The sequence below is a fragment of the Ruditapes philippinarum genome, unplaced genomic scaffold, assembly GCF_026571515.1.
Source record: "Ruditapes philippinarum isolate M1 unplaced genomic scaffold, ASM2657151v2 ctg931_1_1_1_1, whole genome shotgun sequence".
Classification (NCBI taxonomy): Eukaryota; Metazoa; Mollusca; class Bivalvia; order Venerida; family Veneridae; genus Ruditapes; species Ruditapes philippinarum.
The window spans coordinates 296945-311211 of NW_026859402.1; the positions used below are offsets into that span (position 1 = coordinate 296945).

General features: G+C 34.1%; 2 protein-coding genes across 3 annotated transcripts in view; one reads left to right on the forward strand and one right to left on the reverse strand.

Annotated features, from left to right (window-relative positions):
• The window catches only part of LOC132756362 (ubiquitin carboxyl-terminal hydrolase 5-like), a 41299-nt gene that overhangs the window by 15798 nt on the left and 11234 nt on the right, over window positions 1–14267 (reverse strand). For both annotated transcript variants that reach the window (XM_060747419.1, XM_060747420.1), the window contains exons 7-9: window positions 3481–3716; window positions 2803–2897; window positions 1344–1537 (exon numbers count right to left, since the gene is read on the reverse strand). In XM_060747419.1, coding sequence (XP_060603402.1) covers window positions 1344–1537; window positions 2803–2897; window positions 3481–3716 — 525 coding nt within the window. The remainder of the gene's footprint in view (window positions 1–1343; window positions 1538–2802; window positions 2898–3480; window positions 3717–14267) is intronic.
• Window positions 9014–12953, forward strand: LOC132756363 (uncharacterized). The gene is made up of 2 exons (XM_060747421.1): window positions 9014–9455; window positions 10053–12953. The coding sequence occupies exon 2, from the start codon at window positions 10054–10056 to the stop codon at window positions 12169–12171; it is 2118 nt and encodes a 705-aa protein (XP_060603404.1). The 5' UTR covers window positions 9014–9455; window position 10053; the 3' UTR covers window positions 12172–12953.

Consider the following 14267-nt stretch of genomic DNA (forward strand, 5'->3'; position numbering starts at 1 on the left):
GTGTATTATCAGCACTTGCTGGTAAGCCCTTTGAAAAATGAAACCAAATTTTTATAAGATACAAAAAAATTTGAATTTTTTTTAACCATTAAACCACATATCATTATTCCTGTGTATTCAAGGAGGTGTAATTTAAGATAATTTTAATTAATAAGTAATATTTTGCATACCAAACCCAAAACAGGATATTGAGAATACATTGTAACCTTAGTGCAGTAATGGGTGAAGTCCTTCTAAATTTAATAGGAGTAAACCAGTTATTGCACTTAGGTGATGACACACTGATGATGATCAGGGCTGAGTTTAACCAATCGTGTGACTTCAAGTTTCGACGATGTCATGTTTAACCAATCGTGTGACTTCAAGTTTCGACGATGTCATGTTTAACCAATCGTGTGACTTCAAGTTTCGACGATGTCATGTTTAACCAAATAACTGCAATTGTGTTAAATATTGGTGGAAATCGATAAAATTATGCATGGGTATTTGGCATAAAATGTAGTGACCCCAAATGTTATCATTTGTTATATTTGCTTAAAGGGACTCCACTGAGGTTTTTGTAACATGATGCTTCCCGTAATAATTTTTCGACATTTATGTTCCATTTGATAAAAGTCTTGACCAATAACTTTTGAGTAAAATTTCAGATCAATCGCTCACTCCATTTTTCCAGAATAATTATTATAATCATGAAAATTAACCCAAAATTGAATACCGTTGCAATGCTTTTCACACAAATTGGATTATCAATACACAAAATACAATTTTCAATTTATTTTTGTGTATATTTCTTAATAATCTTAAGCCTTTCTTTTATGTGGCCCACTTCAGATCTATGCAAAAATTCAAATGTTATGTTTTTATGCTTTTTGGCTTTCAGAGGAGGTCCTTTAATAGACTTACCACAATTCTCAAAATATGAAGTAGGAGTTTATAAGTTTTATTCAGTGTAATATACACTTTTTTTCCATTAAGATCATGTTAAAGATAAAGTCAATTACAAAGATTATTCTTTTTCCTTGCATATCAGACAGGATTATCTACCGTTTTCACTGGTGCTAGAAAACTCTATCTTACACCCCAATGGAAGACAAGTCGCGTGCTTTAAATGACTGTTATTTCTGTTCCAACAATAATTGACACGTATTATGCAAGAAAAAGAATCAAACACCGGCTGTTGATACAGACGGGAATATCAAGCTCTCGGGTAACTGTTTAGCGGAAACTTGACAGAGCCTCATTACCCCTGTAAACAGTTACCCTCAAGCTAGAATATTCCGGTCTGTACTGGCAGCCAGTGTAAGATTCTTGTAATATTTCTTATTCCAGAACTTGGACAATACCTCTGCTGAAAATCTGGTATTGTGAATACCACTTGCATCACCGAGTTCATATAGCAACTGTTGCCAAGGTTACGCATGCCCGTGTACCCTGGTCCGTACATTGGTGTCAATTTACTCCCAGCCTCCTGAATGACATCCCACTCTCCAATCTTCTGATTCAGATCTATCTCCAGCTCAATCATTGTTTTCTCTGTCTGTAAAATATGAGTGAGACTAAAAAAAATTGTTGGAGCTCCATGCACAAAATGTCACATTCCGGTATTTACTGGTCTAGCCACTTAAATGATACAAGTCTATGTAAATAAAGGTGGGCCATTTTTGCCCCATAATTTTTGTATATGTCCACTAGGTAATTTTACAAGCAAAATATCTAATGTCTAAGCATTGCAATTTCACAAAAGAAGAAAAATGTACTTTCTTACACATTGTGTAACACAATCAAATGACCCTAAGGCATGGTCAATTTTTACCCTGGGGCTTGACTTATACAACTTTTGTAAAGGACCAGAAGGTTATGCTACATGCAAAGTATCTAAACTTTTGGCAAAATATTTCTGAGAAGAAGATTTTTTTAAGGTATAAGTCTATGTATGCTTTTTGAACCCCCGGGGTGGGGCCATTTTTTACCCAAGGAGCTTGAATGACATTCATTTTATAGAGGTCTACTAGGTGATGCTACCTACAAAATATCTACGCTCTTGACATAGTAGTTTCACAAAAGAAGACTTCAATGTATTTTCTTATACAATTAAGTCCATATAAACTAAATGATCCCCAGGACGGGGGCCGATTTGACTGCAGGGGCATAATTTACATAATAGTAGTGAACCACAATGTGATGCTATGTGCAAATCTAAGCTTTAGGCATTGTAGTCTTTGAAGAGAAGTCTTTAAAGATATTTTACTATACAAGTCTATATAAATCATGTGACCAATGGGGAATGGCATATTTTGAACCCTTGAAGGCAGAGCAATGCAGTTTCATAAAAGAAGACTTAAAATGCATTTTCCTTTATAAGCCTATGTTAACGACATGTATGTGACCTCTAAGGCAGGGTCATTTTTGACCCAAAAGGCATGATTAATATAACTTCAGTTGTGGACCAAAAGGTGATGTTTCATGCAAAATATGCTCTGGACATTGAAGTTTCTGAGAAGAAGATTTTTTAAAGATTTCAAATTTGGGCTCCTGTGACCTACTTATGCATCAGACTGGAACAATCTATGTAACTTTTTTAGAGGACTACATATGGAGCATTCCTATTAAGTTTGGTAAAAATCCATCATATTATTTAGGAGATGTTGTCGATAACCACAAAAGATTAATGATGGGCAGATTTCCATGTGCTATGGTGAACTTATTAAAAGGTACAATTCTATTCTAAGCAGACAAAGTAGAGAGGACATTATTTAACAAGGGAAAATTTAAATCGGGGTTTATAGTAGATATCAGGTTTACCTTTTGCATGGATGTTATATTTATACCAAAATGAGCCAGATGCTTGGACAAGTATGGATCTTCTACCATATCATCCTCGTCATAAGAAAAAACATCTGAAATGATTCAATTTCAAATTTGGTTAATAAGGATATAAAACAATGTAACAAGAGTGCCATTATGGCCCTGGACCACTCACTTTTGCAACAGAGTACATGATCCTTGCACATGTTTACTTTTTCTGATACTTTATTAGAATTACATTTTTTATTACTAATACTTGTTATTCATATTTATTTATCTTTCATTCTAAATCATCCTTTAAATTTTTTTTATTAAACTTATGTGACAAGTTATCGCTGTATATCTGTTGTCACATTTATTTAAAATTTCAATAGAGCAGCTATGGCCTACTTGACCTTTAACAGGTGTTATTGAGTAGTGTTTCATAACTGAATAACTGGACATAGATTGAGACTATGTTCGTAGGTGAAGGTAGGTAGCCAACACCTTTGCTCCTTTTATAAGACAGAAATCACACTTTTGTCCTAAAAATGGAAGAAAAAAATCCCTGTCTTATACTTGAGGAATTAGGGTACTTCTCTGGATAATTATACAGCCAAGTGATTAGCAGTAACTGACTTTATCCACGGGCAGACGAAGGTCACCATCTCTTGTACCAAATACAATTACACATACCTGCACCATCTGGGGTTATGGTTCCTAGCTTAACAGCGAGTGGGTATTTAGTGACGTGATAATGCTCTACGCCGTGATTGTTTCCTCCGCTGCCGTCAAAGAATTTACGTCCACACATGATAGTACCGTCAGTAAGGTTCAACCAAAGGTTATTTGTAAGATCACACTTTTCACACTTCCATCCGGATGGAGGAATCTTTTTCCCATTGTCTAGTTGTTGCAGGCTTTCTGCATGTCTGAATTTAACAAAAAAAAAAACAATCAGATCAGGCCCGGCTTTCACTAACGTTCTCAAACTGAGATAAATCTCAACTTAAGATTGTATCAATATTAACTGAGATTCTTACTCACCTGAGAAAAATCGCAAGTTGGCTTTCACTAAACTTTTTCTCAACATTTGAGAATTTTCTCAACTGAGACTGTTTTTTTCTCAAGACATAAGCGGCTACCTTAGTGTGCATTATTGATGATCGAGCTTCTATTTTACGAAGTATATCATGTACATGTATATAATTGCTGCTTTGATGTAAGCTGACGCAACAGGGAAATATTTGTATATTTATTACATTAAGTAGATCTATATTTTCTTGTTTTATTTAAAAAAAAATATAAATAAATAAATAAACAATAACAAAAACACCAAGAAGCAATTGCAAATGTGTGAAAATTTGAATGCTAATGAAAATAAGTTATCAAGAATGAATGTACATCAAAAGAAAACAAACAAAATTCAATGAATCATTTTTATTATGATTATTGTGACGTCATAATTTCATGACGTCATGAATTAGAGCGCATGATGTCACCCACAATAATCAGTCAATATAGTACTGAATATATGAAAATAATAGAAACTTAATTGCCTAAAATGTCAAATTATGTTTATTTATCAAAATAACCATGCAGAAAGTAAAAATACCCATGATAATAATAATTTAGCTTCACTGAGACATAATCTGAGACAGCCAAACCTTGTCTCAATATATCTGAGAAAAATCTCAAATCTTAAGTTGAGATTTTTCTCAATATTTTTTAGTGAAAGCCAAACTGAGAAAAATCTCAATCTCAATTTCTGATTTGAGAAAAATCTCAGATTTGAGCTGAGATTTTGACTTTGAGAACGTTAGTGAAAGCCGGGCCAGACCTTGTCCAATATGACCCTGAAAAGTATGGATTTAACTTCAAAATATGACATAATTTTTAAAGTGACATTATGCTCATTCTTTTCTTTGTTGAGTTGAGTTGACTATAAATTTCAAAAGACTGACTATAATATAATGGTGATTAACCAACAGTTGATATAAATCTACCTAAAGGATAAAAAGATATTAAATGTAATTTCCCATGGATATTACTAGAAATTTCATTGGGCCATGTGAGTTATCTATCGTTCATGCTAAGTTAGTTACAAGAAAAGCATTGATGCAAAGCATCAAAGGGCGTCCAAGCAAGAAATGCAGCAGGTGCAGATGAACTAGTAGATATATGATGACAAGATATTCTTATAAACTGTTCAATGGTTCATTGGTTTTTACCAGAATTGTATATCACTTATGAATGAACGAACGAAAAACATTGTTCATTATTCATAACTTTGATTGGCATGCTAGAAATTAGAATATTACTTGTTATTTCTTTATGATCGTGGTTATTAATAGCAACGGATATACATGTATACAATCATTTATAATCCATATGAGTAACACATGATCAACACCACACTTGTGTAATTGTCCCTTATTATGTTATCGCTATTAGCGAAGACCCCCTCTTAAGGTATCTGTTCACACTTAGTAACAATATGAAACTTGTTATATTACCATGTTGAGCATAAATGTTTATAATACACTAATTGTAATATCTTTTTTAATAAAAAAAATACAGATTTTATGAATATTGTTTTCTTTTCTTTTTTGTGTTTTATGCACTACTTTAATACTGAGTTTTTACGTTTACTACTATTTTAAGAATTCAATTGTCATAATGACCGACGATTATAAGTCAAAACTTAACTGGAACTAGAAATGTGTCCATAGGACACGGGTGCCCCCACCGCGACACTGTTCTGTCAATCTTTTTACTAAGTCAAGGGAAATAACTCTACAAATACTGGATAAATCCACATAAGCCCATAAGGTTTATTGACTATGTCAAATCCTTTTTGAGAAACTTGCGACACAAGTTGAAAATTGCAAAAATTTTCTACGTGAAGGGCAATAACTCTAAAAATACTAAATAAATCCAGACGAAAATACCTGGTGCACAACTGCACATGCTGATCAATATTCCTGTAAAGTTACATGACTGTAGGTCATATACTTTTTGAGTTATGTGCGACACAAGTTAAAAATTGCAAAATTTTACTAAGTCAAGGGCAATAACTCTAAAAATACTAAAAATATGCACACGAAAATACCCAGGTGCACAACTACACATGCTGATCAACATTCCTGTAAAGTTTCATGACTGTAGGTCAAATACTTTTCGAGTTACATGCGACACAAGTTGAAAATTGCAAAATTTTACTAAGTCAAGGGCAATAACTCTGAAAATACTAAAAATATCCAGACAAAAATACCGAGGTGCACAACTACACATGCTGATCAACATTCCTGTAAAGTTTGATGACTGTAGGTCAAATACTTTTGGAGTTACATGCGACACAAGTTGAAAATTGCAAAATTTTACTAAGTCAAGGGCAATAACTCTGAAAATACTAAAAATATCCCGACCAAAATACCCAGGTGCACAACTACACATGCTGATCAACATTCCTGTAAAGTTTCATGACTCTAGGTCAAATACTTTTTGAGTTACGTGCGACACAAAAGTGAACGGACGGACGCACGGAAAGGCGGACGGAAGGACGGAAGGACGGACGGACAAGGGTAAATCTAAATGCCCGCCACTAACGTGGGGGCACAAAAAGTCAGTAAATTAAGGTTAAACTTTCAATATATAATATTGTTTATTCTTAAACCATATACATGTGCATTTGTATTTTTCTTTATCATTTTTAAAGTATCAATCAATTGAATAATTCATAAAATCTGATTTGTAACTTTGAATAATTCCTCGGCATCTTTACTAAACACGAATAACAAATTAAATAAAATGTTTCAAAGTTGATAGTGTCATATTAATGCCATAAAAATGTACATTTTTTCTCAATTATTGTACATACTTATTGTTTTTATCTCATACAGATAAAATAAAACATGCGATTTGTGTTGTTGGATTTTTTTTCGAATTGTATGTTTATGTATAATAATAATCAATAAATTTGAGAGTTGATCTATTTTTATTAATTATTGTAACCAAACTAAGTGACAAACATTCATTTTGAAAAAAAGCTTATTTATCTGTAAAATATTTTGTTCTGTTCTGTAACGACATCAAACATCTACTCCAAAACCGGAAGAGACCGGACAATAAACGTGTGGTACTATTCGCCGGTCGTCAAAATAGACCAGGAGAGACCGGGAATTACCGACAGGAGTACATCCCTCTATAAATAGATTTTCGGAATATTTAGGTCATCAACTCAACATTCTATTTACAGCTTTCGGAATTATATACCATAATAACCCACTGTGTACTACAAAATGATAAATAAAAATACCCAGAAGAGCGCGATTTATTGACGGAAAAGGTTAATTAATTTGAAAATGTTTGCATTGCGAAATTCTCCAGTTCGCTATTCATTGTACACATCGCGACTAATTAATAATCAAGCACCCTCATACCGATCGGAATGATCGATTATGAACAACTATAAAAGGCTCGAGAAGTTGCTGTCGCCCTTTCACAAAATCTGATTTCATTCCATAAAAGGCGCCGCGCTTCGGCGCGGACGCCAATAAAATTGAAAAGAATTACATCAAATTGTAAACTCATTTTGCCTTTAACTTGTTCACTCACAATACATGTATACCCTGATAAGCCTAATTTTCACTTTAACAATCTTGAAACTAACTAGAACTGTCTATAAGACAGTAAAGAAAGGGGCATAACTCTGTAAAAAGGTAACTCAGAGTTATGGGACCTGTGCCAATCATGTAAGATAATCACACAGAACTATAGTCTGAAATTAAATTTCAACCCATTCCCTTCAGTAGTTTTGAAGATACAATCATTCACACAACAACTTAACCACAGTAAGACAGCCATATGGATTCACATTTTATCCTGCTACTGTGTATATCATCAGCTGGCTAAAGCCTTGCCGGATAAACTTATCTATCTCCAGTCACTAGGTCACATGATGACGTCACATATTTAGCAGCAAAACAAAACTGCATATAGATGCTATTTTATCGGGGGAAAAGGAGAATGAAACCATTTAATTATTCTTAAAACATGATAAAAAGCAGGATAAATCAAATACATGGTTGATGTCGAGATGGAGAAGGTTTATCCGGTTCGCTGCGAAAGTGAATCTTGGCTCGCTAAAGCTCGCCAAGATACACTTTCTCCCTCACCGGATAAACCGTCTCCATCCCGATTCCCGACATCAACCATGTATTTTCTATTTTCTCACCCTGTGATACAAAGTAACCAATCGCTTCTATATTTTTTTACCCCAGACCATGATTTCCATATTTTTGTAACGGCCCTGAAACTTGTGTAAGATACTGCCTGTGTGTACAAACCATTGAAGTAAAGTAGAAATTTATCCTAGAATTTGCAAGGAAAGTAATTAAGTCATTAAGATTTGTCATAAGAATTTTGAGATAACAAGAGCTGTCCGTAAGACAGCACGCTCGACTTTTTTAGTGCTTGCCTATAATACAAAACATTGACAGTTAAGGGCCATAATTCAAATAAAATCTTTGACAGAATTACCTTCTCCTGGACATGTTTGGGAATCATGATTGTAAACAAGTATTCCAACTTTCAAATTAATATCTCAAACAGTTCAGTCAAAAAGTGGACTGGTACTAAAAACTTAACCAAGATTCTAAGTCGATAAAAGGCCTTAATTTTTTAAAACAAATCCTTGACAGAGTTACCTTCTCTTGCGTACAGATGGGGGTAATGATGTGAAATAGCATTAAAAGTTTCAAAGCAATATCTCAAAGGGTTAAGGCAATAAGTGGATTTTACCCATATTCAATGTATTTTCTAAGTCAAAAAGGGGCATAATTCTGTCAAAAACCTTGACAGAGTTATGTCCTCTTGTCTGTTGATGAAGGTCGTGATGGTAAACAAGTATGGTCAGTTTCAAAGCAATACCTCCAATGGTTTTGAAATAAAGTGAGGTGGTACAAAAAACTTAACCAAGCTCAATACACTTTCTAAGTCAAAAAAGGGCCATAATTCTGTCAAAAACCTTGACAGAGTTATGTACTCTTGTCTGTAGATGGAGGTTATGATGGTGAACAAGTATGGTAAGTTTCAAAGCCATACTTGTAATACTTCTGAAATAAAGTGGGGTGGTACGAAAAACTTAACCAAGGTGTGACGCCAACGCTAACGCCGATGCCGACGCCGGGGCGAGTAGGATAGCTCCCCTTTTCATAGAAAAGTCGAGCTAAAAACCATTATTGCCTTGTTCCCGGCCCTATCAAAAACCATTTATTGCCTTCCTCTCATATGATCAAACAGATATGCAGTTCCTTTTCTCTCAATGTACAGAAAAACTGAACCCTGCCCAAGAGCAGCTAGAATGTGTTTCTATAGCAACACACAGTACATGTAAACTTTCAGTACCATACTTGCCACAGGAAAACTGCTTTAAGAACAGTGAAACATTTATAGGAAATTAAATACCCAAGTTTTGTTGAGGAAAATAAATATTAAGTGCGTAAAAAAATCATCAATTTTTCCAAGAAATTTTTTCCCCTTCTGTTAAAACCGGAACAGAAAGTATTCAAATGGAGACACTGGAGGGATATAAATTTCAACGCACATATCATCATACACAGTGTGAGGCACTTTATTCAAAGAGAACTAACTTACTGGAAAAATATAAGGTATTTATTTCTTGATCGAGACTATTTACAGTGTAGGAGCACCACACTACATGCTGTATTCCAGTACATTCCGGGCAGGTGCCTAAATGATTAAATGCTAAAATTTTGCACTTTTTACCTGCTGAAATGCACTTTTAGATGGCTAATTCATTTCCTCATACCGATTTAAATACCATCATGACTGAAAAATGTAAGAATTGCCTCAAATAGCAATAATTTTCTACTTTGTGATCATGATTTCTGTCAAGCTTCTAGAGGTACTGCTCCAACACTAGTGTTTGCTCCAACACTAGTGTCAAGGAAAAAACTTATTTTATTTTTACCAAATTTTATGTAACAAAAAAAATTCTGTAGTTTTATTCTTGTATCACTACACTTTCAACAATAACAAAAATATAAAATATACATAAACTAATTAGTTCATAGAGATCAGAAATAAACACAAACAAAATTCGGCAACACCACAAAATTTTAATATTCTTTTTTTATTTATTTTTTTTATTAATATTATTTTTTTTGTTGTTGAAAAATTACAAATATAAATCGATACATGCAGCAGCATTAAAAGGTAAAATCAAGCGACAATTTTTTTTTCAGAATGTTTCAAGCACCAGATTACTCGGAGGAGGCTGTATCAATGAAGCTGTCAGAAGTTCTTGCTGATATAGGTGTGGATACCAGAATGGTACTAAAAAGGAGGAGATCAATGCTTCTGTTGCAATCAATATTTATGCAGTGTTCCAGGCTATGTTTTATAAAAAAACATATAACTTGTCCCTATATGATGGGTAGTCAAGCAGAAGGCACAACTACATTAGGACTAAACTCAGATACTGACAATATTTACTGTCTTGACATGTACCATGTGATACAAGACTGGAGTGACTGGCAACCTGGTGTAATAAATCTACTGATGATTCAAGATCGTTCTGTATCCCCAGGTTACTGTCGACTTCAATTGTTAAGACATGATTCTCCTCTACCTATGCGCTATTATAAATGTAAGTCTAAAAACTCCCCATGTACCATTTACAGAAGAGACAGATATGGAAGAGTATTACTGAAAAATTCTTTGATATGTCATAATGTAATGTATAGAGGTCCTCATGAAAGACCAGAAAGACATGGGCCAGCATTTACATTGGAATGCAATCTTTGTGAGCATGATAACGTTATTGCCCTTCCCTGTACAACATGGCCGTTACAAGCTAGACAATGGTTGCACCAACAAAGTGTTGGTCAATGGCCTACTGATGAAATCAAACAATACTGCTGTAGTTCTGGTTGTCTTCTTGTTGGAGTTGGTCGACATGGCAGTGAAAATGAGGATCTTGAATGGAGAATATCAACATCTTTAGCCGAAAGATGTTTAATGAATAATCTAAACATAACACAGATTCGCTGCTATGTCTTGATGAAAATGATAATAAAAACATTCATAAATCCGTTGTTTACAGACGTAATTTCTAGTTACATGTGTAAGACAGTTTTGTTCCACTGTATTGAAAATACCCAGTCTATCATCTGGCAAGAAAAGAACTTAATTGTATGTTTATCATTGTGTATCCATGATTTGTACACTAACATTCTTAATGAAAATTGTCCACATTTTTTCATTCCTGGAAACAACTTGATGAGAGGGAAGATTACACCTGAAGTCAAACCTTTCATACTTGAAATACTTCAGCGTATCATCAACAGTAATGTGGTAGCACTACTAGGAATCAAGTGTGATGATCTTGGTACAAGGCTTCAGCTCAAGTTCAACAATATATCAATATGCCCATTCAGAACATGCGAGGATATTTCAGTAAAACTACTACACCTCATAGCAATTCAGCTTTCTCGAGAGTCTACCTCATTTAGCTATTGGACTTGGGGACCTATACAAGCATTAAAGCAGAACATTTCTGACATAGTTAGTCTTCAATGTCATGGACTAGACAAGACAGCTCGCAATCTTCTAGCACCAAGGGTCTGTTCAAGGCTAGGATCTGTTTTAGCTTCCCGCAACATACAACAGTATAATACAATATCAGCTGAGGCTCTTAACTGGATCTCCCTTGGTCTAAACACTAATGTTGCATCTAGTAAACTGAAACTTGCCTCAATGCTTTACTGTACAAGGCAGTTTGGAAGAGCTGAAATTGTTCTCTGTGATATTGAAAGGCACTACGACCTAAACATTGTTGAGCCATTTTGTCCACATCACGTTTACAGACTAACAAGAAGGCAAGCTTTTAAAGCAGTATGTGATCAAAATATTGAAGAAGCTTTACAAAACGCTACAGCAAATTGTGTACAATTTTGGCCATGTGAAGTCTATTGTTTTCCAAAGGAATTAAGACAGGAAATGTTTAGATCTACAGAAGAGGACAAAGCTTTCAGAACAATACGAGACTCCTGGATGGACCATGTTGAAGTGGATTCTCTAACTTTCCTGTACTTTCTACAGTACAAGATATACAGCCATCTCAATAAACAAGAAGATACACGCCTGGCACTCTCTAAACTTACCAGAACCATTGAACAAGAACCAAACCTAGCTCACCGGGAAACAGCCTTGAATTTATTAGGGCAGTGCATGGAACAGGAACACAGACCTATAAATGCATTGCAGTATTATTCCCTGTCACTGAATATAAGAAGGAGAAACAATGCTGCAAAGATTCATATCTGCAGACTTTTGAGTAGACTTGTAAACAATCAGTATTAAAAACAATACATAGATGATTTACAGGACATTTAATGGCTTATCTTTTATAGTACACTCATTCTGTACTAAGTGTTAATGAACTGTATATGGACGAATAAGTACTTTATTGCCAAGTGGTTTAACTGCCAATTTTGAAATTGACAGTAACAATAAAATCCTTGTTTCAAGTATCAAATTTATTAAAATATGATATAAACCTAGTGATGATGAGGGAAACAGTCATTTCAATTATTATAAATGTTACAAAAGTAATCAAATACAAGTCTATGTATAGTCTTATTTCATAGCATCATTTTCACTCATATATTAATGCAAAACATGAACAAACTGTTACACTAACAAGAATGCTAAAACTTCTAGATGGCATCTCTATGTAACTTTGTACAATTAATATGAATAAATAAATACAATTCTTCATGTATTTCTTTTTTTACCAGTTGCCTGTAATTATCAATTTCAACAATGCTGTAAACATTTGCATGATATAGAATAAATAAAGACAAGAGCTGTCAAAAAGAAAGCATGCTTGACTTACAAGTCTCAGTGCTTGAAAATGTAGAATTTCTAAGTTCAAAAAAGGGCCATTATTCTGTTAAATTCCATGTTAGAGTTATTGGCCTTGGATATTGATCTCTTACTTATGCTCTTTAAAAAAGTGTTGGAAGTTTCAACCCATTCTCTTCATTAGTTTTGGAGATAACAACTTGCACCAAAGTGTGATGGCGACAACCAAACACCTGGGCTAGTACAACAGCTCTTCCTAATACTTAACATAGTTGAGCAGAAACATTGTTGTTCGATGTAGATAACTCCAACCTAGAATAGGTCTACCTCTAGTTAGGATAATAGTTATTAATAGATGTACTTACACAATGTATCATAAGATTACATTCCAATTTTGATAGTGATATAATGTTTTTGACTTAAAGATCCTGTAACATGATTTCTTCATGGTTTTATTTCATAAATATGACCCTCAAATTAAAATTTGTCAATGTTGTAAGTTCCAATATGCAGTATTTATAAAGATATTACCCAATTTAACATTTCATGTAAATAATGGGAGGTAATTCAAAATTTATTTTCTATAAATTCTAAGAAGAAATGAATGCATGTAATTTATTGATTAAATATAATGTGCAAAAATATTTGCAGTACATATTTTACAATATTCTTCGATGTTTGAAAATTGTTTTATTTGCATAATTATAAACATATATAATTTTTTGCAAGTGTGGTATACACACAGTGACAATATCAATCACAAAACATACAGGGTCTTTAATTACAATACAAACAACTGAGCGTAATATAAAAATAAGACCAAGAATGGAAGAAGTATTGATAAATCAATAGGGGTCATCTACTGGTAAAGACCAATGCACCTGTGAAGTTTGAGGGCCGTACACCCATGGGTTGTCGGGTTATTGGTCAGAAACTGCTTTTACATGCAAGGCTCATGTGACCTTGACCTTTGACCCCAACATTAATACTAGCTAAGACCAATGCACTTGTGAAGTTTCAGGGCAGAGGGGCCATGGGTGGTCGAGTTACTACTTCGAAACTGTATTGTTATAAAAGTCCATGTTACCTTGACCTTTGACTCCGTGACCGCAAACTCAATAATGGTCATCTACTGGCAAAGACCAATGCATATGTTAAGATTGAGGGCCAAGGGCCAATGGATGGTCAAGTTATTAGTTGGAAACTGTTTTGATATAAAAGGTCAATGCTACCTTGACCTTTGACCCTGAAAATCTTTTGGCATAATTCCAAATTTAGTAACATTTTGAGCAAGTCACATGATATTTAGTGACCACATTTAGTGTACAACAGGTCTGAAGTTTTGCATTAAATAATTCCGATGTAGGTCACTGATTGACAGAATCTGGTCAATAAAGTAGCTTAAATGTAGTCTGGTGTTCTTGACGTGCAGTTGTACATCCTTCTCTTGTTTACTTGAAGGACATTATACTCATTTTTTCATTGTAAGGTTGAATTGAAATGATGAAATATTTCAAAAGATTGATCAACAGTTGATATTGGAAAATGATTAGGACAAAATATCAATCTGCCTAAAATACAAAAAGTTACTG

Bases quoted from the DNA above. Each gene is read 5' to 3' on its own strand.
- LOC132756363 (XM_060747421.1), top strand. From the start codon at position 10,054: ATGTTTCAAGCACCAGATTACTCGGAGGAGGCTGTATCAATGAAGCTG.